At 41.6% G+C, this 21,450-nt stretch overlaps 1 protein-coding gene and 1 long non-coding RNA gene across 6 annotated transcripts in view; one reads left to right on the top strand and one right to left on the bottom strand.

Moving 5' to 3' along the window:
- Nucleotides 1–21,450, bottom strand: part of LOC308636207 — a 770,476-nt gene that overhangs the window by 283,363 nt on the left and 465,663 nt on the right. The gene's annotated exons all lie outside the window — the stretch shown is intronic.
- GOSR2 (golgi SNAP receptor complex member 2) lies at nt 1,117–21,418 on the top strand. Of its 5 annotated transcripts, XR_014019330.1 has the most exons (7): nt 1,117–1,221; nt 10,386–10,450; nt 11,903–12,011; nt 12,828–12,960; nt 15,639–15,779; nt 19,294–20,023; nt 20,898–21,418. XR_014019330.1 is itself a non-coding variant. In XM_081271024.1 (6 exons), exons 1-6 carry the CDS (start codon nt 1,193–1,195, stop codon nt 19,453–19,455), a joined length of 636 nt encoding a protein of 211 aa, XP_081127150.1. In that variant the 5' UTR covers nt 1,117–1,192; the 3' UTR covers nt 19,456–21,418. The 5 variants fall into 5 exon arrangements, 4 of the variants coding, with proteins under 4 accessions (XP_081127150.1, XP_081127149.1, XP_081127152.1 ...); XM_081271024.1 differs by having other exon boundaries at nt 11,906–12,011; nt 19,294–21,418; XM_081271023.1 differs by having other exon boundaries at nt 19,294–21,418.

The following is a 21,450-nucleotide window of genomic DNA, read 5'->3' as shown; positions in this document are numbered from 1 at the left end:
CTGTTGATTCTTGAAGGCCTATTCATATGGCAATTAGTCTATGATCCATGAACTTTCCCTGCTCTTCCCCATGGAAATGGTACTTCAATCAAAAGTAGCATATATTCTACTTGATAATTGATCTGGAGTGTACGTCTAGCCCTCTAAATGGACTTATGAGAGGTATGAGACAGTTGAGGACTGCTGCTTTGTGTTCTTATCCCCAATATCTGTGCATGGTACATAGTAGATGCTCAGTGAATACAAGTGGAGAAGCTAATGTTAAGCAAATAAACAACAAGGGTGGACAGTCTCTTGGGACACAAAACTGGGAGGGATCCAGGATATGGGAGAATAGAAACATCAACTTGTCAAAGGAAGAGGAACATCTCCTCCTCTGGGAGGATCTGCAGATAAAGCCTGGGAGGATGAAAACGCTATGGGTCTACGTGGAAAGACAGAAATGTACAAGCCCATCCAAGTCTCAACTCCAATGCCAACCTCTTCAAGTCTCCTGAATCTCCCACCGAACACAACCCTAGCTCAGCCAATTTTCTTGGGCTTTCTCCGGATTTTCTACCTTTTAGAATGTTTATTAGTATACGTAGCTTATTTCCTTTCCTAGACGGCGACCTCTCTGAGGGCCGGAGGAACTCGGATTTTCGCCGTTACCACCCATGACACCAGATAATGCGGGTTCCATTCAATGCGGGTTTATTGGTTGGATAAATGGGAAGGGGAGGAGGGAGATGGGCGTGCGACTGAGCGGACAAATTCAATACAGGGGAAGAATGAGCCAGAGAACCCGGTGAAGATCCGCAATCGCAGGGTCAGAGAAGACAAGCCGAAAACCGCAGTCAAGAGCCGCATCTGCAGCCTTGCTTTGAGGACCTCACTCCAGGACCTCACTCGGCGGCTGTCCTTTTCAAAACCTGACTCAATCCTGCAGCTGGACCTCGGAAAAAACCTTCACCCCCTCGGCCCCGACGTGAGGCCGAGCCTCTAGCTACATGTGTTCTTTCCTCCCTTGCGGTTGTTTCTCGTTCTCCTCCATCCCAACATCTCAGTCAGTAAGGCGCGATCAAGGGCGCCCTAACCAGAGGGGAGAGGCGGGGTGGGTCCTGTGACCGGAAACAGGAAGCCGGAAGCCGGAAGGGAAGTTTTGAGGACGTGTTCTGAGAAAGCCAGAACCCGGGTCGGCGGGGCCAGCGACATGGAGCCACTGTACCAACAAACGCACAAGTGAGGGCGGCGTCGGGGAGCGGGCGAAGGCTAGGCCAGGCGAGGCCGGCCCCTGGGGCTGGGGTCTCGGGCGGACACCCGTGTACAGGCGGAGCCCTTCCGCCGGGAACGCTCGGAAGTTCTCAACCCCTGGCGGGATGCCCGCTCAATCTGGGGCTCCGGAGACGTTGGGCCGAAGGGCCTCTGGGGTCTGCAAGCTGTGACTGCCTGTCGAGTGGACTGGGCGAAGGGGTAGTAGCACTTGCAGGTCGTAGTACTTCCTCCAGCACCTGGCAACTCGGGGCTTCGTGTTGGTAGAGTTCTGGGGAGAACGGAGCAGACGCGGTTCCTCGCCCCTAGGAGTTCACTAAACCGTGGGGAAGGCGAAGAGTCAGGGGAATAATGAAAAGTTATTTTTATTCTGATTTTGATATCTGCCAAAGATTATGTTTTTTAATACAAAGAAATTACCATACAGGTAGCATTCACAGTGTTTGTCAGTCATATCTGATTACAGCTTACCTTTAAGAAATATAATTGACTTAGTTTCTCATAACTAAAATTCTTCGGTGTGTCCTTTAGTCATATTGCCCTGCATTGTTGGGAGTAGTTGAGTATGGTGATGTGGAACCATACCTATCCTATTTAAAAAAATATTTTTAGTTTTCTTTTGTAAAATATACGTAACAAAATTTCCCATGTTAACTCTTTTTAAGCGTATGATTCTGTGATATTAAGTACAGAATTACACCACCACTATACATTTCCAGAACTTTTTCACCAACCTAAACAGAAACTCAGTACCTACTAAGTAGTAACTCCCTATTCCTCCTATCCAGAGCCTCAAGTAAATTTGATTCTATTTTCTGAAGTGAAATCATACAATTTCTCTCTCTCTCTCTCTCTCTCTCTCTCTCTCTCTCTGGGGGGGGGGGCTGGCTTATTTCTGGTGGCATGTTTTTCAAGGTTCAATATTGTAGCATGTATCAGAATTTCATTCCTTTTTGTGACTGAATAATATTTCATTATATGTTAGGGATGGCATTTTGTTGTCTGTTTATCCATTGATGCACACTTCACCTTTGGCTATTGAGAATGATGCTATTTTCGTCCATTTTCAATTTTTTGAGATGTATACCTATACCTATCCTATTTTAAGAACTTTCAGATTTATGCTATCATTTTGATGTAGTGGAAACACTTAAAATCACACTTGCTAGGCCTGGAAATGAAATAAAATCCACTAAGGAGAATTCACAACAAGCTTAAGCATTAGGAATAAGAGGATGATGATTCTCTTACTCTTCATGCTTTGTGTGTGTGCTCGCTCACTCGCTCTCTCTTTCTCTCTCTTAGTGTACTGGGAATTAAACTCAGGGGTATTCTTTTTTTAATATATATTTTTGTTATACATGACAGTGCATTTTGACACATCATATATGAATGTAATATGACTTCTCATTTGTCTGGTTGTACATTACGTAGAGTTACACAGTTTATGTAATCATGTATGCACATAGGGTAATAATGTCTGATTCATTCTACTATCTTTCTGACCCCCATGCCCCCTTCCCTCCCCTCACTCTTCTCTGTCTAGTCCAAAATATCTCTATCTTTACCCCCCATTATGAATTAGCATCTGCATATCAGAGAAAACATCCGGCCTTTGGTTTTTTGAGATTGGCTTATTTCACTTAGCATAATATTCTTCAGTTCCAACCATTTCCCAGCAAGTGCCATAATTTCATTCTTCTTTAAGAGAATTCTTATCACTGAGCCATCAATCCTTTTTATTTTTTATTTTGTGACAAGTGCTAAGTTGCCCAGGCTGTCCTCAGCTTCCAAGTAGCTGAGATTACAGGAGTGCACCACTGCGCCTGGCTAGCCCTTTATTTTCCAAGTTTATGGGTTTCTTGCACTTTCCTTTGGCAATGAAATGTTTGATTTGGGTGGAGGAAAATACAGAAACTACTTTGTAATGACAAAATTTGCATTTGCCCTGGGGAACCTTATTCTTAAATAAAAATTGTAGGAAGGAACTTTAAAAAATTACCCTGTGAGTCATTTTGAAAAGGAATAAAACAGCTGGGCTGAGTGGCAGCACATGCCTATGATCCCAGCAACTCTCGGGGCTGAGGCAGGAGGATTGCAGATTCTAGGCCAGGATATAGTTCAGTGGCAAAGTTCCCCTTGGCTAAATCTCCAGGACCAAAAAAAAAAAAAAAAAGGAATGAAACAAAATTATGTTTGTGTTACTAAGAAAGGGCAATCTTTTACAGTAGCAAGTTTCAGTGGGCTTTACAGTGCTTTAAAGTTAATAATATGCTAGTTGCTGAATTGACACAATAGTAACAACATTAATTTTTCTGGAACTTTGAACCCCATTTGTGATTTATCTCTTGTCATGTGCATAAAAGTACATTTGAATTAAATCAGCACTTTATCTTGAAAACTGAACTACCTGAACAATGAATGAATGAAAAAAAGAAATTAAAAAACAATAAATATTGTACACTTAAATAATATTTCATAAAGGCTAACTTTATAAAGGGCTAGTGGCCGGGTTTTTGAGATTCCAGTGGTTGTAACAGTGCCCATGTTTGTCCCCTGTTCAGATCATCCTCCTGTTCAGATCATCCTCCTGTAGGTCTGAGGCACGAGAAGCTCTGATCAAATAAGTTTTCAAAGTGATTTTTTAAAAAATCTTTATTTTAGACATTGATGGCCCTTCATTTTATTCATTTATTTTAATACAGTGCTGAGAATGGAACCCAGTGCCTCACGCATATAGGCAAGTGCTCTACCACTGAGTCACAACCCCAGCCCCTTCAAAGTGATTTTGATGAGCACCTGGGTTTAAGAATTTTTACATATCTCAAAAGCATTTTTTTTTCTTTTCAATTTTGCATTCTCATGATGTAAAGACAGGAGATGGAGTTGTGGAATTAAAAATGACTAGGTGGTTCCCATTACTTTAAGTAAAATAAAATAAAAAACGCGTTACGCAAGGCTGTGTATGTTGTATAGCATTTTCATATTGCGTTGGGTTCTATAATCCTTTGGATAATCGTTACTATTAGTATCCCTACTTTATAGTTGAGACTGAGACACCTAGAAATTAAATGACTTGTGTCCCTGAGCTTGTACATAGTGAAACTAGACCTTTAACCCAGATCCTTTAACTCCCGAACCCTGTTTCCTGCTGGTATTGGTGGGAGGCAGCATGCTTGCAAAGTGGCTCTGTGTGGTGGATCTTTTTGTGGAAGACTGGTTTCATTTAAAACCCTTCCTACATCCTTTGTAAACCTTTTTATGTTTTATTTTTTTAAGCAGCAACAGTGCCCCTTGCTTACTTTCTTCTAGGTCTTTGCTTGGTTATTATTATCACCCAAGCCTGTTGTGGACCCCATGCTAAACAGGGCTAAAACTTCTTTTTTCTCATATCTACCCTCTCAGGTCATACTTAAGTGTCATCTATTCTTTATCAGCTATGCATGTATTATCTGAATTTCCAGTTTAGTTTAAAACAGATTTTCCACTTATCATATTGTAGTTCCCACCATGCCTGTCGGACTTGTGTTATTATTTTGTTGTTGTTGTTTTGCATTTATTTCTTAGCATGGAATGAATCTAGAGATTGGAATCATGTAGGCTGATCTTCTCTAATTCATTCAAAGCAATTAGAAACTAAGTGGGAGAAGTAGTAATTTTTTTGCAAATTTTTAAAGTTTATCCTTTTAGCTTACAAAACCAAAGTTAGTAAAAGTATGTTTTTGAGGTATTATTAACATCTCTCCTGCTGTCTTATACAATCTAAGACATAAAAGGGATTGGCACAATTTTCCACTCCAACTCTGACTTTGGTCTAAAAGACCTTTGTAAGACAGTCCATGTAATCTATGTTTAAATATGAAGTGACCCACCATGTAATCCTGGTGACTCAGGATGTTAAGGCAGGAGAATTGCAAGTTCAAAGCTAGCAACTCATGAGACCTGTCTCAAGATAAAAATAAAAGGGGCTGGGGGATGTGGTTCATTGGTTAAGTGCCTCCGGGTTTAATCCCTGGTACAAGATGTGTGTGTGTACACATACATATATATGGAGTGATCTCTCCCTGCCTTTTTTTTTTTTTTGTACCAGGAATTGAACTCAGGGGGACTTGACCATTGAGTCAAATCCCCAGCCCTATTTTGTATTTTTTATTTAGAGACATAGACAGTGTCTCACTGAGTTGCTTAGCACCTCACTGTTGCTGAGGCTGGCTTTGTACTTGCGATCCTCCTGCCTCAGCCTCCTAAGCCACTGGGGTTACAGGGGTGCGTCACTACGCCCGGCTCTCTTTTCTTTTCTTGAAGAGAGTTCATAAGTGCTCTGTGTTCTTGTTTTTTTTCCTATGAATCTGAAATCTGTTGTCTTGAAAACATGGGCCTTTTGGTTCTGGGTCTCCCTGAAGAAGCATCAACAGGGAGCAAGCCCATTTCTCCCCTCTTGTGTCAATATTTGAAGAACACCAGCTACCCCATTTTAGTGAATTTTTCTTTCTTTTCCCAGAGACTTGGTATCATGAGCTCTTTGGACCATCCTTTGACTTCTAAACTCTGGTCATCTTCCTCATTGTCTATTGGGGAAAACCTTTAACAGATGACTCCCAGAATTGAATGCCAGTCTATATTTGTTCACTTAAAAAAAAAATTAAAGGCAAAGTTTTTTTTTTCCTTGACCCATTTTCATTATACTGTTTAAGCCTAAATGAAAATATTAGTATTTTTTTTGTCATAGAACATTCTAGATGTGAACTTCATAATCATAAGTTGATTTTTAAAAAAAAAATGAACAAAAAAAACCGAAGGTGGGGGCTGGGTTTGTGGCTCAGTGGTAGAGTGCTCGCCTAACATGCACGAGGCACTGAGTTCAATCCTCAGCACCACATAAAAATGAAATAAAGATATTGTGTCCACCTAAAACTTAAGTATAAGTATTTAAAACAAACAAACTCTAAGGCAGCCCATGATGAACACTAGAAATCTTCCCTAGTATCCCTTGTTCCCTTGTGTGTCATTGTTTGGCCTGTTGTGAATCCCTCAATCTGTAGTATCATCAAGAAATATTTATCGTAAGATATTAGAAACTACCATTTCCTCTTAAAATCAACACAAATTTGCTGTAGCCTTCTCAATGTATCATTCCTTTCTCACTGTAGACAAATCTGTGGTTTCATTTCCTAATTGCCCATGGACCGTTGTGCATGGTCTGTTTAATGTGTGAATGAATGAATGATCCTCATTAACCATTGACTTAACATTTGAAAAAAACTTCTATTTATGAAATATTTCAAACAAAGATAGAGAATAACAAAACTCATATGTCAGGACTCATTAATACCTGTGTTTTGCTGACAATATATGTCTAGCCTCATTCCACCTAGGGATTCTACAGGGAAATGTCAATTGTGTTGCCTTTTGTCTTACCCATATGGGTTTGAGTTTTTTCAAGTGTCAGGTTTTTCTTGCAAATTCAATTCTGATGTATATTTTTATAGAATAATTATTGCTTGATTCTAAAATATATTTTCAAATGCTCTTATTTGTACTTGAGTTTGTCTTAAATCCATTTTCCTTTTTTTAATGGAGTTTAGAAAAAATAAGCCTAATCATTTTGTTTGGGGGAAAAAAAAGGTGCTTTACATTATTGATTTAGAGACAGAAGTTAAATTAAAAGCTCCACACCTGTTCTTGTTCCTCAGCCCTAAAGATAGCCACCCTCTTATCCATTATTTTATTCTTCTTCCTATATTTGTATCCACAAGCAATATATATTACTGTTTGATGTGTTTTTTAGTTTAATTTTAATTTTTTAAAAAAGATACTGATGTATTAGAGTTTAATATTGTCTTTTCTTAAAGACTTATTGTCCGTGTTAATATGCATAGGTCTCTTTTATTTAAACTGCTCGTATAGTTTAATTAAACTGCCGAATTACTAATTTCCTTTTTGATGAACACTTGGATTGTAACTTTTTTTTTTTTTTTGCTATAAAAGTCCACAGTCTTTTATCTGAAATCCTTAGGAACAAACCACTTTGGAATTCAAGTGTGTTGCAGCTTTTAGGAAAGAAATGTGGTACATGTACCCTATATCATGTAACATCCCAAACATCAGGGCACCACAGGATACATGAAAAACTGCTGTAAAATTTCACACTTTGTGGAATAAACAAAGACCATAGATTCATGTCTGATCATTTTTCACCACTGAATTAATTTGCTACAGACTTATAAAAAATTAGGAATTTGAGAACATTTTGAATTTTAGAATTATTCATGGTGGGTTATGGGCCTGGATGAACAGCTGTTGCAAATGCCTCCTCATTGTATGCCAGATCTCTCTGGCATCGGACATATTGCTAGAGGTGGAATGTGAGGTCATAGAGTAGATGTCTAGTGATTCTACTAGATGTTGTCAGAAAGCCATGAAAGTGTTCTACCAGTTCATAATCCTACCAGCCATGTATGAGAGTTCTAGTTCCCCACATCCATGTCAGTAGTATGTTCTCACACTTAAACTACTTGTCAGTCTGAGGGGAGCATTGTTTTTGACACGTTTTCCTGAGTTACTAGTAATGTCTAGCATCTCTTCATAGTGTTATTGGCCATATGGCTTTCCTTTTCTTTCATTTACCCTTTGTCTATTAAAAAATTTCTTTGTTTGACTTTTCCTGTTAATTTGGAGCAATTCTTGTATATTCTGGACATTGATCCTTTGTTATCTACTGCAGCTATCTTCCAGTCTGCCATCTTTTAATTTTTGGTGGGGGGTACTAAAGAGTGACTGGGGTGCCACTGAGCCACATCCCTACTCCTTTTTGTCCTTTTTATTTTTTTTAAATTTTGAAACAGGGTCTCACTAAGTTGTTAGGGTCTCGTTAAATTGCTGAAGCTGGCCTTGAACATATTATCATCCTCTTGCCTTAGCCTCCTGAGCCACTGGGATTATAGGTGTGCACCATCACGCCTGGCCTTTAAATTGTTCTTTGTGGTGCTTTTGGTATAAAGAAGTTGTTTCATTTTAATGTCAAAATTTCCAGTCTTCTCTCCTTTGAGGTGATTTTTGGGTTTTGTCATAATATTAAAAATCCTTCTTTAACCTGAGGCATTAAATTGAGTTTTCAGCATGTACTGTAGTCCATTATTTTTCAATTGATTTATGTCACCAACTTCCCAAATATGTGGGACCATTTCCTCTTAGGGCAAGGTTAGGGTTTGTCTATCTTTGTCCATATGACCCTGCACTGCTACTATATTTTAATTATTATGGCTCTGTAATAAGTATCTTTGGGTGAGTACCAGGGATTGAACTCAGGGGCACTTGACCACTGAGCTACATCCCCAGCCCTAGTTTGTATTTTATTTAGAGACAGGGTCTCACTGAGTTGCGTAACGCCTTGCTTTTGAACTCATGATCCTCTTGCCTCAGAGCCCCGAGGATTACAGGTGTGCACCATGTCGCCCGGCTATAATAGGTCTTAATAACAGGAGTGATACTCCACATGTCTTCAGAGTCATCTTGGCTGGTTTTTGCTCCCGTCCCAGTTTTTGTATTTTTATGTTGTTGTTCCTGTTGATAATGCTGTCAACTTTCTGATTTGCCTTATTAAGGCACCCTTGAAAATTTACCTGCCTACATCCAGGCCTTCAGTAAAGTCCTAATTCTGTCTTCTGTTGCCGTTCTCTTAGTTACCCTGATCCAGATGTTCTACATGGTGATTCCACGTGATCAAACTGCATTTCTGTATCAGCCTCCATACCTCTACATCCCCTCATTCCAAAATATCCTGGACTTACCTTACTGAAGCAGCTGTCTGGTTGCAGACTCTAGTAGTGATTTCTAGCTGCAGTCTTGCCTAGGAACATTCTGGAAGTTCTTAGACAGGTGGCCTAGCTTCTGGTGTCCTGAGTTATATTTAGAAGCCACAAGGAGGCCCCAGAAAAACTGGAGGCAAGCTTAAACCAAAGTTGAGCTCCTGGCTGACTGTCATTGGTAAATTTAGGGTAACAGTCAATTGTTCTCACCATGAAGGAAGATTAGTGACTTTTTCCTTCAGTCCTGGGGATGAGGCCCTTTTCACTTGGGCTTCAATATGAAGAGACTGTAAGCTCCAGGAGGTGGCTATGGGGGCTAGCATAAGTAATATTTCAGGGACTGATGATGGGGGACTACTAAGAAATGTTCTGAGGGTGACCTTGGCCAAGTTCTGAAAAGCCCCCAGAGTGCTTTGGTGCCTGGTATCTGGGATCCTGTTGCATTTCCAAATCAGATGGCAGTCTCTTCCTGTTGCCAGGGAAGGATGTTTACCAAACAGGAGATTCTGTCTTTCAGGCCTTCCTCTGCACGGTTTCCTCATCCTCCTCTCCGACCAACTCTCCTTCAAGTAGGCCACCCTGCTAGTGACCCACACAGCATGCCTTGTGTGCATTTTGGCATATCATTTTCTTAATATCTCCCTTCACTAAATCATGTCTTTCTTTAAAGTGCTGCTCTGAACTCTTTCATTCACAAAAGTTCCCAGCTTACACTTTCTCAGCCTCAGCCCTTCTATTTGCTTTTGCTTTACACCACTGTGCAAAGCTCCTCAACTTTCTGTTTGTTTACATTTATGTGTGTTGGTTTTCTTGTAAATCTTCTCAGAGCTTTTTCATGTCTATCTGGCCTGTCATTCCTAATTACAGTGTTTCTCAAGGACAGGGATTCTATCTCTCTTGCCCTTTGACTCTTGTTAGTACACACCAGCGCTCAGCACATTAGGTCATAGAGCAGATAGTGGGATTGGTTGGATCTCTGAGTTTATCACTTGCTGTGTGACCTCGAACAAGTTACATAACCTTTCTGGTTTCAGTCATCTTATTTATAAAATGAGGACAATGATAGTACTTTCTTCACAGGGTTATTGACTTAGCAGTGTGTCTTGGATACAGTATGCACTCACTAAATGCTGCCTATCAGTATTATTAATATTAGTGTTTGGCTATTAGAAACATGTGGCCCAAAGCATCACATACAAATTTTTCAGTTCAGCAGTGCTGTCCGTTTAAATCAGTTACGTGTTGGCATCAGAAAAATTGTCTTTCCTCACTGAAGTGCTGTTGATTATTCTTGTCTCACTCATTTCCTCCCTCTTCCTTTGATAGGCAGGTCCACGAGATCCAGTCTCACATGGGACGCCTGGAGACAGCAGACAAGCAGTCTCTGCACTGTGAGTAATTAACTACGGAGACCAGAGTCCTTTCTCTGATGACACGGTGCTAATGGGCTGGGTTTCCTGACTGCTTTCTGCCTCAGGGCTTAATGATTCAGTGTGGAATGAATTTTGTTGTTAGGGTAGACAAAAAAACCCTATGGCAAAGTCACTGATTTCCTTGATTGTGCCCTTTGGAATCCCATAAGTCTTATCCCCCATTACCCCTCCACTCAACCTGACATGGCCCTATGGGAATGGAAGTTCTTTCCCCCCATCTGTCTTAATCTAATTACCTAGTCCTTAGAGGAATGCACTCCTTAAAAATTCAGAGATGTTTAACTGGGATTGGCCATTTCTTCTAAGCTGAGAACTCTGGCTTTTTAGGAGGATTATTCAGAAACGAATAGCAATATTAATTAGTTTAGTTCCCACACCGTGGTTTCCTTTGAGAAACTTGCTGGGTTTTGTTATTTGGCTTTATTCTGTTCCAAGAAAGGGCCCCTTTTCTGGGTCAACATGCAGACACTTCTGCAGAAGCTCCTGTCACCCCACTGCCTGGCTCTTGCCATGCCATTTCTCCGTCTCTGTCCACAGCTCGGAGCACCTTTTCTCTCTGTGCCCCACAGCATCTTAATTTCAACCGTTCGTGTTTGCTGCATTCGCAAAGACCTAGGAAGGGGCAGTCAGTGCCCCTGCTGATGCTTCTTGGTGTGGCAAGGAGCCTGTACTTTTTGTGTGTGTGTGTGCATAGTTCGGTTTCTGTCCACTGGACTTTGTTTGCCTTCCCAGCAATCTCATTGTTACATGATTAGAAATGGAAAAGAGGTCATTTTGACTGTCTTTATCAAAAGGGATAAGGAAAATAACTGTATTTTTCATATCTTTTTACCTCTGGATTCTTTCCTAGGCCTTTCCTGTTGATATTTGAGTTATTTTGGGGGCTTCGGTATAGCTCAGCCCACCCATTCTTACAGAAAGCCTTAAGGGAACTCTTCTCCTTATGTTTCCATACTAATCTTCTCTTTCCTTTGTGCCTTTTTTTTAACTTTATTACTGTAAAATTGGCATTCTTTTTTACTAGGTATTTTATCTGAGACCTATCTCAAAGGAAAAGAGACCTACATAAGAAAACTTAGCTTAAAATATTTATTTGAACAACCTTTTAATGTTTTATTTTCTAAAAGTATATCTCTATAGATCTACCTTTAGCTTTTAAAAAATTGTCATTGTTATGGCATTAACAGGTGTGTGTGTGTGTGTGTGTGTGTGTGTGTGTGTGTGTGTGTGTTGAAACAACGCTTTTAGCATATCTTGGATTTTCTTTCATTATTCATTTGTGTATACATTCTTCTCCTTTTGAAATACATTATTAGTTTATTGGATATGGGGAAAATATGTTTGGTTTATCATTCTAATTTAAATTCACTATCTTTTCCAGCATTTATTCTTTTTTTCTCTTTTGTGCAGTAGTAGAAAATGAAATCCAAGCAAGCATAGACCAGATATTCAGCCATCTAGAACGTCTGGAGATTTTGTCCAGCAAGGAACCCCCTAACAAAAGACAGAATGCCAAACTGTAAGTGCTGACCTTTGACACTGCCCTTATCCCCAGGCTACCAGGGAAGGCCTTCCTTCCAGGGAGGTGGTAGAATATTCTGAAAATATATGAACATGTTGAAAAACTAAGTGCAAAGATAAATTCCCCTAACAAGCACAGTTCTTAAGTGTTATCCCCTCATAGTCAAAGCCTGTGAGGTCTCTTGTAAGGTCTCTTGAAATATAGTACCTACTTGGTGGTGTTTTGGAATTTTGCCTCCAGTTCTGTTTTCTGACCAGACCCCTAACCACTTGAAGCCTGATATTGTCAGGGAGTTTGGCTCTGCTCTTTGATTCCCACTGGGTTCTTGTTTGAAATGAAATCATGCTCTTACTTCAATCAGTCTTGTTTATAATGAAATACTGATCTAACGTTTGATACTCCACCATGAAATTAAAATGAAACCACCCTCAACGCCTTCACCCAGCCCCTGCTTGCTCCTAAAACTTTTATGAAACTTCATTGATGCTTTGCCTCAAAGATGCCCTTGGGCTTCTTCCAGGAGAGCGATATAATCCATAGAAGGTCAGGAAGGGGTCATCAAACCTGCTTCCTGTCACCTGTTCCCTATCATGCATCCAGAATCAGAAACCAGCAGGTGAATCTTGTGTGTGAGCACCCACTTTAACCTCAAGCCTCTTCTTTACTTTCAACATCATTGATTCACATCACATTTCAGGGGGTGGTGTAGGGAAAAGTAAGGAAATGTCCTCTGTCCTGAATACAAGGCCTGGCTGCCTCAAATTGTGCTGCACTGGGTTCCTGGAATTTAATCTCTCTCTTCATTGATTCCAGTCGAGTTGACCAGTTAAAGTATGATGTCCAGCACCTGCAGACTGCTCTCCGAAACTTCCAGCACCGACGCTATGCCAGGGAGCAGCAGGAGAGACAGCGAGAGGAGCTTCTATCTCGTACCTTTACCACTAATGTAAGCCGAGGGGGTCGGCAGGTGCTCAACAGATTGTTGGGGCTGAGCTCAGGTCGCTGAGCTTTATCTTTGTAGGAGGACATCTAAAACAGACTGACATGGAGGAGACCAACTGGAAATGACAGGGGACTTTGTGTATTGCCACTGATACTAAATCTAGACTGGAATTTCTTTTTTTCCAATCAGAAACCTGAAGAGGAAGCAGTTAAATTGAGGGATGGGCAGAGGTGAAAATTACCTGGTTCAGCTGTCCAGTGCACAGAGGTGAAAGTTCACATGGTCGAAATGTTTTTGTCATCAGATAGAGACAGATGATTAGAACTTAGGCCACTGGTAGAAAAGGCAGCATTTCAAAGCTGCCTCCAGGCAGTTGCTGTTATGCTGTGTATGTGTGTGGTTCCAGTGTCAGATGCATTAAAATGTTTTTGCCTGTAGTCGGAACAGCAATTTAGAGGAATTTGTTAACAGATGTTTAGTGTTGGATGGACTACTTGGCTCGAGTCTGAAAATGGCCTGATGGTTTGCATATTTCATTTCTTAGACACCGTTGTCCCTGTCCTTTAGTCTTGATAGGATCAGTCCCTGCACATGTTTGCAGAACATACTGGCCTTTTCTGTGACCTGCATAACATGTTTCACCAAATGAGGTGGGTCTGGGGTTTTTTTATTTTGTTCCTTATTAGAGGGGTTTATTTTCTATAGAGGTGTCAGCTTCCTCAGCCTGTTACTGGAATCCACATCATTTCCCGCTTTTCAGATGTTAAACTCTTACTGCTCCATCCATGCATTGCAGGAAATTTCCTTCAGTGCGTCAGAATGTGCCTCCACAGGTGTTTTTCTCCAGGATAAGCAGTCAGGTCATAATGACCAACAGTTCAAAAATGTAATGCTCTATATAGACACACTAAATGTTGTTGTGTGAGCTTTTGATAGTTATGGTCTTGCATCAGGCGTATTTTAGGCTAGGGATATCTCTCAGGATTATTTTATTACTTACCAGCCTGATGTGACAGTGCATACAGTAGGCCCTTAGTAAACATTGACTTGCCAAATGAAACTACTTCTTGGTCACATTGCCATCTGGAGCTATAATACATGTGCTTGGGAGATAATGACCTATCAGTGATACTTTTCTGGTAGGAAGGTAAGAAAGATTTGCACATAAAAGGCATTCAATAAATTCTTATCAAATAAATGAAGAGAAGTCTGTCATTGATTTTTTTTTTTTTTTTTTTTTTGGTGGGGGGCAGTACTGGGGATTGAACCCAAGTGCACTTTACCACTGAACTATGTCCCCAGCCCTTTGTTTCTTATTTATTTGTTTATTTTGAGACAGTCTCAGTAAGTTGCTGAGGCTGGCCTCAAACTTGCAATCCTCCTGCCTCAGCGTCTTGACCTGCTGGGATTATAGGTATGTGCCACCGCACCCAGCTTATTGATATTTTTTTCCAAGCACTAGAGTCCTTTGACCCAGAGCATTAGCTCTGTGTAGAACACTAAGGTGCTGAGAGCTAACTGTGAGAAAATTAATAAAATGATTCCTTCAGCTGTGCCACTCCTAGAGGAGTTATTGAAAATTTGCATGTGAGAGATGATTCTGAACTTGTGGAGCAGAGAAAAGAAGGCTTAATCTCTGTACCATCAGGAACTGAGGTGTAGATGGTCAAAACAGCATTGCTTGGCAGGAGTTTGGGCAAGTCAGAAGTTGGGAAGGAGAAGAGAACATTGTCACATGGTGATGACTTGCTTCTGTACACAGTCCACTTTTAGGGTGAAATGAGAGCCATGAGGATTGATCATGGTCTCTCTTCTGTGTGTGTGGTTGAGAGAGAGCAGGCCTTGCATTTAGTACCAGGATTCCTGTCATACTGGCTTCTTACCAGCTGTATAATCTTGGACGAGTTATTCTTCTTTCTGCAGTTTGTTTCTTCATCTGTGAAATGAGGATAATAATGCACAGAATGAGGATAGAGTGAGTTTACAGTAATGAGTCTGTATAGTAAGAAAGCTCTTGATCAGTACAGGTTGAGCATCCTTAATCTGAAAATCCAAAATCTGAAATGCTGCAAAACCTAAAGAAGCATTTTGGATTAGGACCACTCACCTGCTACAATACTCAACCTGTATTCTTTTTTTTTTCCCCCCTCTCCATTTTTTAGCATTTTTCTTGCCTACTTTGGAGTGTATTTCCATCCTGAACACCATTAGCCTTCAATAAAAAACATAGGCTCTTTGATCCTTAGTCTCAATTTAATTGGAGGGATAAGCTATAGATAAAATAGCTGAAGAACAAAAGCAAACATTTAATGCTGCATTAAGGGGAAGCCAAGTCAGGGACTTTTGGAACACCTTTCTTAGTAGTCAGAGAAAGCTTTTACAAGAAATGTAATGAGATCTTGAAGGAATAGGTTTTCCTAAGAAATGATACAGAGGCAGAAATCAGCAATAATTGGGTAACAGAAGAGTGACAGTTCTGAGGAAACAAGCTTGTTCTTCTTTGTAAACGGAGGCCTCCCACACTTTGCTTTTTCTTCCCCGTTGGGTTCTCTGATTCTTGCATCATTCCCTCTGGCTGTTCTGGCTTGGCCTTGGCTGCAAGGCAGAACACTCAGAAGCAGTGGGACCCCTGGAGCTGACTAGCAAGCATAGTTAATCAAGTGCCTGCGTTTCTTTCACAGGACTCTGCCACCACCATACCAATGGACGAATCACTGCAGTTTAACTCCTCCCTCCACAACATTCACCACGGCATGGATGACCTCATTGGAGGCGGGCACAGTATTCTGGAGGGACTGAGGGCCCAGAGACTGACCTTGAAGGTGGGGTCCCTCCTGGAGAACAGGGAGAAGGCCTTTTGTTTTGGCCTCATCCAACAGTTTGAAACTGTTTACATTTTGATTATGTGTCCCCAAATTGTGATATTGTAACAGCAAGGGTTTTCCTTGAGTTTTCGATTCTTCCTGTTGGAGTTGGATTTCTATAAGCACCAGAGTAACCAAATTCCTGAGCCATAAAGTGGCCTCTCTTGGTATTCAGGTCTTTCCCCATCTATTGAACCTACATGGAATTGACTGCTACAACAGGGGGACCAGTAATAGGCTGAGAAGATCTGATATAGAATCTGCTCTGCTCAAATGAAGACGAAGCTGCATCCTAGCTGGCTTTCCCTTAGGATCTCAACTGTGCACTGCCTTACTGCAGTCCTGAATTCCCATGGGTGGGTCTTTGGGTTGCCTAAAACTGCAGTAGATAGTTTCACAGTAGATCACTTCTAAGCTTCTAGAGCACATAGTGAGGATTCTCAGTGACTCTTTATTCTCATTAGCTGTAGGGATTCCTAGAAGCCCTGTCCCCTTGGCATTAAGATTCTGACCCCCTGGGAGTGGTTTACAGGAACATGACACAGACTCTGTGTCATGCCCTTTTCCTGTGTCAGCCCTGATGGCTGATGGGGTGTGGGCTTTGCCTGTTATCAGGGTGTGGCCCCTGTAATGAAGAACTCCCATCCACTGAGCTGTGAGAAACTGTCGCTCAAAAGTGTGAGCTTTATCTTAGTTTTTGTTGGACCACATGGAGCCTGTCAGCTCTGCAGGACTCTATACATTTCTCAACAGCCCCCTCCATCCTTACCAGGGAGAGGGTCAGGTGAGCCAGAGACATTCCTCCCCACCCCCCTTGCTGACAGTTGCAGCAATTTCAGTACTAATTTAACCAGGTACTTGTTGGTGAGCCTACTCTTTCTATAAAGAACTGCTGCTCTCTTTTCCATACCTCAGCTGAAGAGTAGAGCCCTTTTAGGACAAGACTCCATGTCACACTAATGGAAGAGTCAGTGGGGGGTAGAGCTTTATTATTAAAGCAAAGGTTAGCTTCCTTGAAGTCTTGTGGCACTGAGGAGCCCACCCACCTTCTGCCACCTGCAGTGATGAAGTGCTGGGGAGCCTGTCTAGGCGTTGGGGGTTGCACCTCAAAGTTTCTAGCTCACTTTGCTCTGCACACCTAGTCTGTACCTGTCTTTTGCCTCTTGATTCTTTCCACCTGCCTCTGTCAGGGACTTTTCTGCCTAAATCATTTGAAAGCAATGCTGGAAAAAACATGAAGGAACTGGGCTGGAGCACCCTAATGATTAAGGCCAGTTCATGTTTGAAAATACTTATTTTTTTTGAAAGGTACAGTTACTTTTAGGTGATTTTAGAAATTTGATTCTTGAACCTCACATTGATTAGTCTGCACTTCAGCACTCAGCAGGCTCTTCAGCAAGAAGCTTGTTTTCACTGTCACCTTTCATGTCTTCTCTAGTAGCAAACAAGTATAACTGAGTCTGTGCGCACTCTCCATCTCTATTTTTTTGTTTTTTAAATATTTTGCAGTGCTGGGGATGGAATCCTGGGCCTTAAACACTAGGCAGGTGCTCTGCCCTGAGCCTCACCCCAGCCCTGGAGATCTCTTCACAAGGCTGGTTAATCCTTGTGTGGGCAGAATGTCGGCTCTGAATCTCTGTCAATGATGCCTCCTGTTCCTCTTTCTTCCTTGGCCTTTTCTCTTAGTCTCTTATGAATGTGTGTTCATTTAAGAAAGTAGATGGCGCAAGCCTGTAATTCCAGCAGCTCAAGAGGCTGAGGCAGGAGGATCACAAGTTCAAAGCCAGCCTCAGCAACTTAGTGAGGCCCTAAGCAACTTAGCGAGATCCTGTCTCAGTATAAAAAAGGGTTGGTGATGTGGCTCAGTGATTGAGCACCCCGGGGTTTAATCCCTGGTACTAAAAAAAAAAAGTGGGAGCCACAATGGCACATATCTGTAATCTCATCTGCTAGTACTAGAGTCTGAGACAGGAGAATTGTTAGTTCAAGGCCAGCCTCTGCAACTTAGACCTTCCTTGTCTCGAAAAATAAAAAGGACTAGGGATGTAGCACAGTGGTAGAGCACTCCTAGGTTTGATCCCTAGTACCAGGAAGGGAAAAAAGAAAGAATGGATGTGGGTAAGTCATATCCATCTGTCCGGGTATAATGAGTGACTTGTGAATGTAAGTAACTTGGGGTCTGCCTCTGCATTCATTTATACTTGTTATACCTAGGAGAAATATTTAAAAAAAATATTTAAAAAACAAATTCATAAACGTTCTTAAAAATTAGAAAGCAGAAAGAAAGGTAGGCTGGATGGTTTGGGCTGTTGATTTAGGAATAAAATATCCTTTTGTTTTGTTGGCAACATTTATATAAGGGGCTTTTGGTCTTTGTGTTGGTGTCTGCTGCATTTCCATCTTTTCCCACTTCATACCCTCATAAATGTGGACTTTGACCCACACATTATACTCAGTAGAATCCCTGAAGATTCTGCTCTACACAGTGGGCAGATTAGTATCAAGGATTATTGGAGGTAGGGAGCCAAGGGAGAGTTTTTCAATGTGGTCTCTAAAATATATATTGAGTTTTAAATTTAAAAATACTTATATTTTTTGAAAGGTATAATAGTTATTGAAGTGTAGTTTATATTGTGAGGCATACAGAGCTTATTTGTATAGTTCAGTGCATTTTGACAAAAGCATCATGCTCGTACTCCTATCAAGTTACAGACTGTTTTTATCACCCCTGAAAGATCCCTTTGCCCCTCCTAGTCAGACTATCCCAGGCAACCACCATTCTGATTTATTTCACCTGTAATTAGTTTTGCCTGTTACTGAATTCATATAACCATTCATACTACTATTTTATGTGTGCTACCCTCTGATATTTTTGAGGTTGGTTCATGTAGTTACATGTTTGGTTATGGGTGGCAACTAGATACCTTTTATTGCTAAACAGTATTCCACTGTGCAGATAAAATGTGATTTGTGTATCCATCCTGTGGGTGATGGGTACTTGAATTGTTTCCAGTTTTTAGATATCTTCCTGTGATATGTATGATACATACATGTGTGTGTGTGTGTGTGTGTGTGTGTGTGTGTGTATGTATGTATGTTAGGGAGAGATACATATAAATGACAATTTGTTATGTAGTCAGTTGTCTCATCACCATTTGTGATAGACGTTTCTTTCCCTTTATGTTGCTTTGGTACCTGGATTAAAAATCATTTGACCTGGGCAACCCTTATAGTGCCCCCTCTTGCCCCTGTGGGAATTCGGTTTTTATTCATACTTAATGAATTCTACTCCTTTCACTCTGGTAAAAACAAAAACAATTGACTATAGGAGAGTGAGTCTATTTTGGTGGATGTTTTTTTATAGAGCATGACCAAGAAAACCCATTGGTAAAGCCCCAACACGTGATAACCATCACCCACCATTGGCACAGTGAGTCAGTCTTTGTTTTCTTTCTCTTCTTGTCTGCTGCAGGGGACTCAGAAAAAGATCCTTGATATTGCCAACATGCTGGGCTTATCTAACACGGTGATGCGACTCATTGAGAAGAGGGCTTTCCAGGACAAGTACTTCATGATCGGCGGGATGCTGCTCACCTGTGTAGTCATGTTCCTCGTGGTGCAGTACCTGACTTGAACCGCCCACACTCAGTGGCTGGACATTGTTCCCACCGCGAGACTGTGTGAATGTGAGTGTGTGCACGTAAGAGAGAGAAGGGCCTAGAGGCCACCTTTTGAAATGTATGCCTGACTTAACTGTGAAGACCACTTAGGAGTAATTGTGATCAAACTGCTCTTTTTTCTGTGACATCTTGGGGAGTTAGTGCCACCAAGATGCGTGGTATGTAGAAAGTGAAAGAAGTTCTGATTCTCTTACCCTCATTCTCACTGGCGGAGGGAAGCGATGGCTTTGTCCACATGACTGTGTGCACCTGGAGAAGGCTTCTGCAGTGAGCCTCATGCACAGGACTGTTCACACTGTTCACACCTTGTCATCATCAGCCTTTGAGGCTCCTGATGAATAAGCTGGAGCATGAGCAGAAAGGAGAGGGAAGAGGCCTTTTCCTGCACCTGTTGTAGTGGATCCGTTTACACACTCTTGTTCCTGCCACCCTCCCCCAGCAACTGACATGTAGATGACTAACTGCTAACACTCATCATCCTTTCCTGGAAGCAGCTACCTAGGAGAAGCAGAGACATTAAAGGTATTGCTGATAAGGGTAAGCTTTTCCACACTGTGGTTGCTGGGCGTTTGTCGTTCCTGAAGGAAGGCCAGTGTTCCTGGGAGTGTTCAGTCTGGAGACTGAAGACCCGAGTCACCAATTTTTTTTCAAGTATTAGAATGGTTAGCTCTCTTAAAACTCAGAGACTGCAGCTGGGCACCTATGCCCAGGCTTTGATGGGCCTTTGCGTCTTAAGAAGGTGGCAATGAGCAAAGGTTGGTTATTTGTCAGTTACAGTCTCATCTCTAGTTCTAACATCTCTTAATTCTTTGGCTCTCTTCTCTTCCTTGAAATACATTAGCACCTGCCTAGCCAGGGTAGGTCACCCTGGAGATGTCTCTGATTATATGTTCTTGTGAGACTTTCCAGGAACCAGAAACTTTCCCTTCTTCCCAGCCCTGGATTAAGGCTGTAACAATACCTGGAGTATTGTGGAATTCATTATAAAGCCAGTCTGTCTTGAAGTCTGTCTAATGTGATAAATTTCTGAAAGTACCAGAAAGACCTGGTGAGTGTAGTTGTTCATCTGTCAGAGAACAACTGTCCTACCAACCCTAGGCTTAGCCTCATGGCGAGGCAACATAACACTCAGAGTTCCCCGGAACTAGAAACCTGGTCAGTATTAACTCTACCCTTGATCATTCTACTTACACTTTGTCTTTGTTCCTTGTAGCTTGAACTGTCTTGTGCCTCTTTTCCCTCCTACTGTGTATGGTCTCTTCCCTCCCTTACTCACCTGTTTCAGTAGCAATACTGGTCTCTTCAGGCATATGTATTTGTGGCGTAACTCCCCCTTTGGTGAATTTTCTTAATTGTCACAGATTTTTAACATGAATTTTCTGGGTACTAATTTCAGACTTCTGATCAGAAGAGACATCCATTACCCCTCCCTACCCCTCTGGGCTAAACAGGGATCCTAGATTTCCAGGAAGGAGGAATCTGACCCCTTCTGAAAAGGATTAACAGCCCTGCAGAGCAAAAACAGTGACCTGAAGCAGGGACAGTGGGGCTGCAGCATCTTCAACCTGCCTTTGGGAGGCATTTTGAAATCTTCACCATGCTCAGAACAGAGCTCTTGAGGGTCCATAAAATGGATTATTAGGCTGCAGAGACCTGTCTTGTCTCCTGGGCACCTGAGGATTCTGCCAGACAGTACACTTTGGAGGAAGGTATGCAAGTCGCAACTGAGCCATTTGGACTTGAACTCTGGGAGACAGACACCTCCAACCCCCATCCCTGTTGGCTGGTAGGGCATCTTTTTGTAGTGAATACCAGTTTCCACACCTGCCTTTATAGTGATTCCTGGCCTTGATAGACCTTCATGCCTCACCTTTGCAGCAGGTTCTCCCTACTTGGGAATAAAAGTTGTGGAGGTGGTGTGTGAGTCTTTACTGCCTGGGGCTGGGAAT

The sequence above is a fragment of the Spermophilus citellus genome (genome assembly GCF_964194105.1).
Source record: "Spermophilus citellus genome assembly, chromosome: 17".
NCBI classification, from domain to species: domain Eukaryota; kingdom Metazoa; phylum Chordata; class Mammalia; order Rodentia; family Sciuridae; genus Spermophilus; species Spermophilus citellus.
This window is presented reverse-complemented; position numbering and strand designations above follow the sequence as displayed.

Excerpts from the sequence above, each read along its gene's own strand:
- GOSR2 (XM_081271023.1), top strand. The coding sequence starts at position 1,193 with ATGGAGCCACTGTACCAACAAACGCACAA. Across the intron at positions 1,222-10,385 it reads CTGTACCAACAAACGCACAA|GCAGGTCCACGAGATCCAGT; the intron begins GTGAGGGCGGCG and ends TTCCTTTGATAG. Across the intron at positions 12,012-12,827 it reads AAAAGACAGAATGCCAAACT|TCGAGTTGACCAGTTAAAGT; the intron begins GTAAGTGCTGAC and ends CATTGATTCCAG.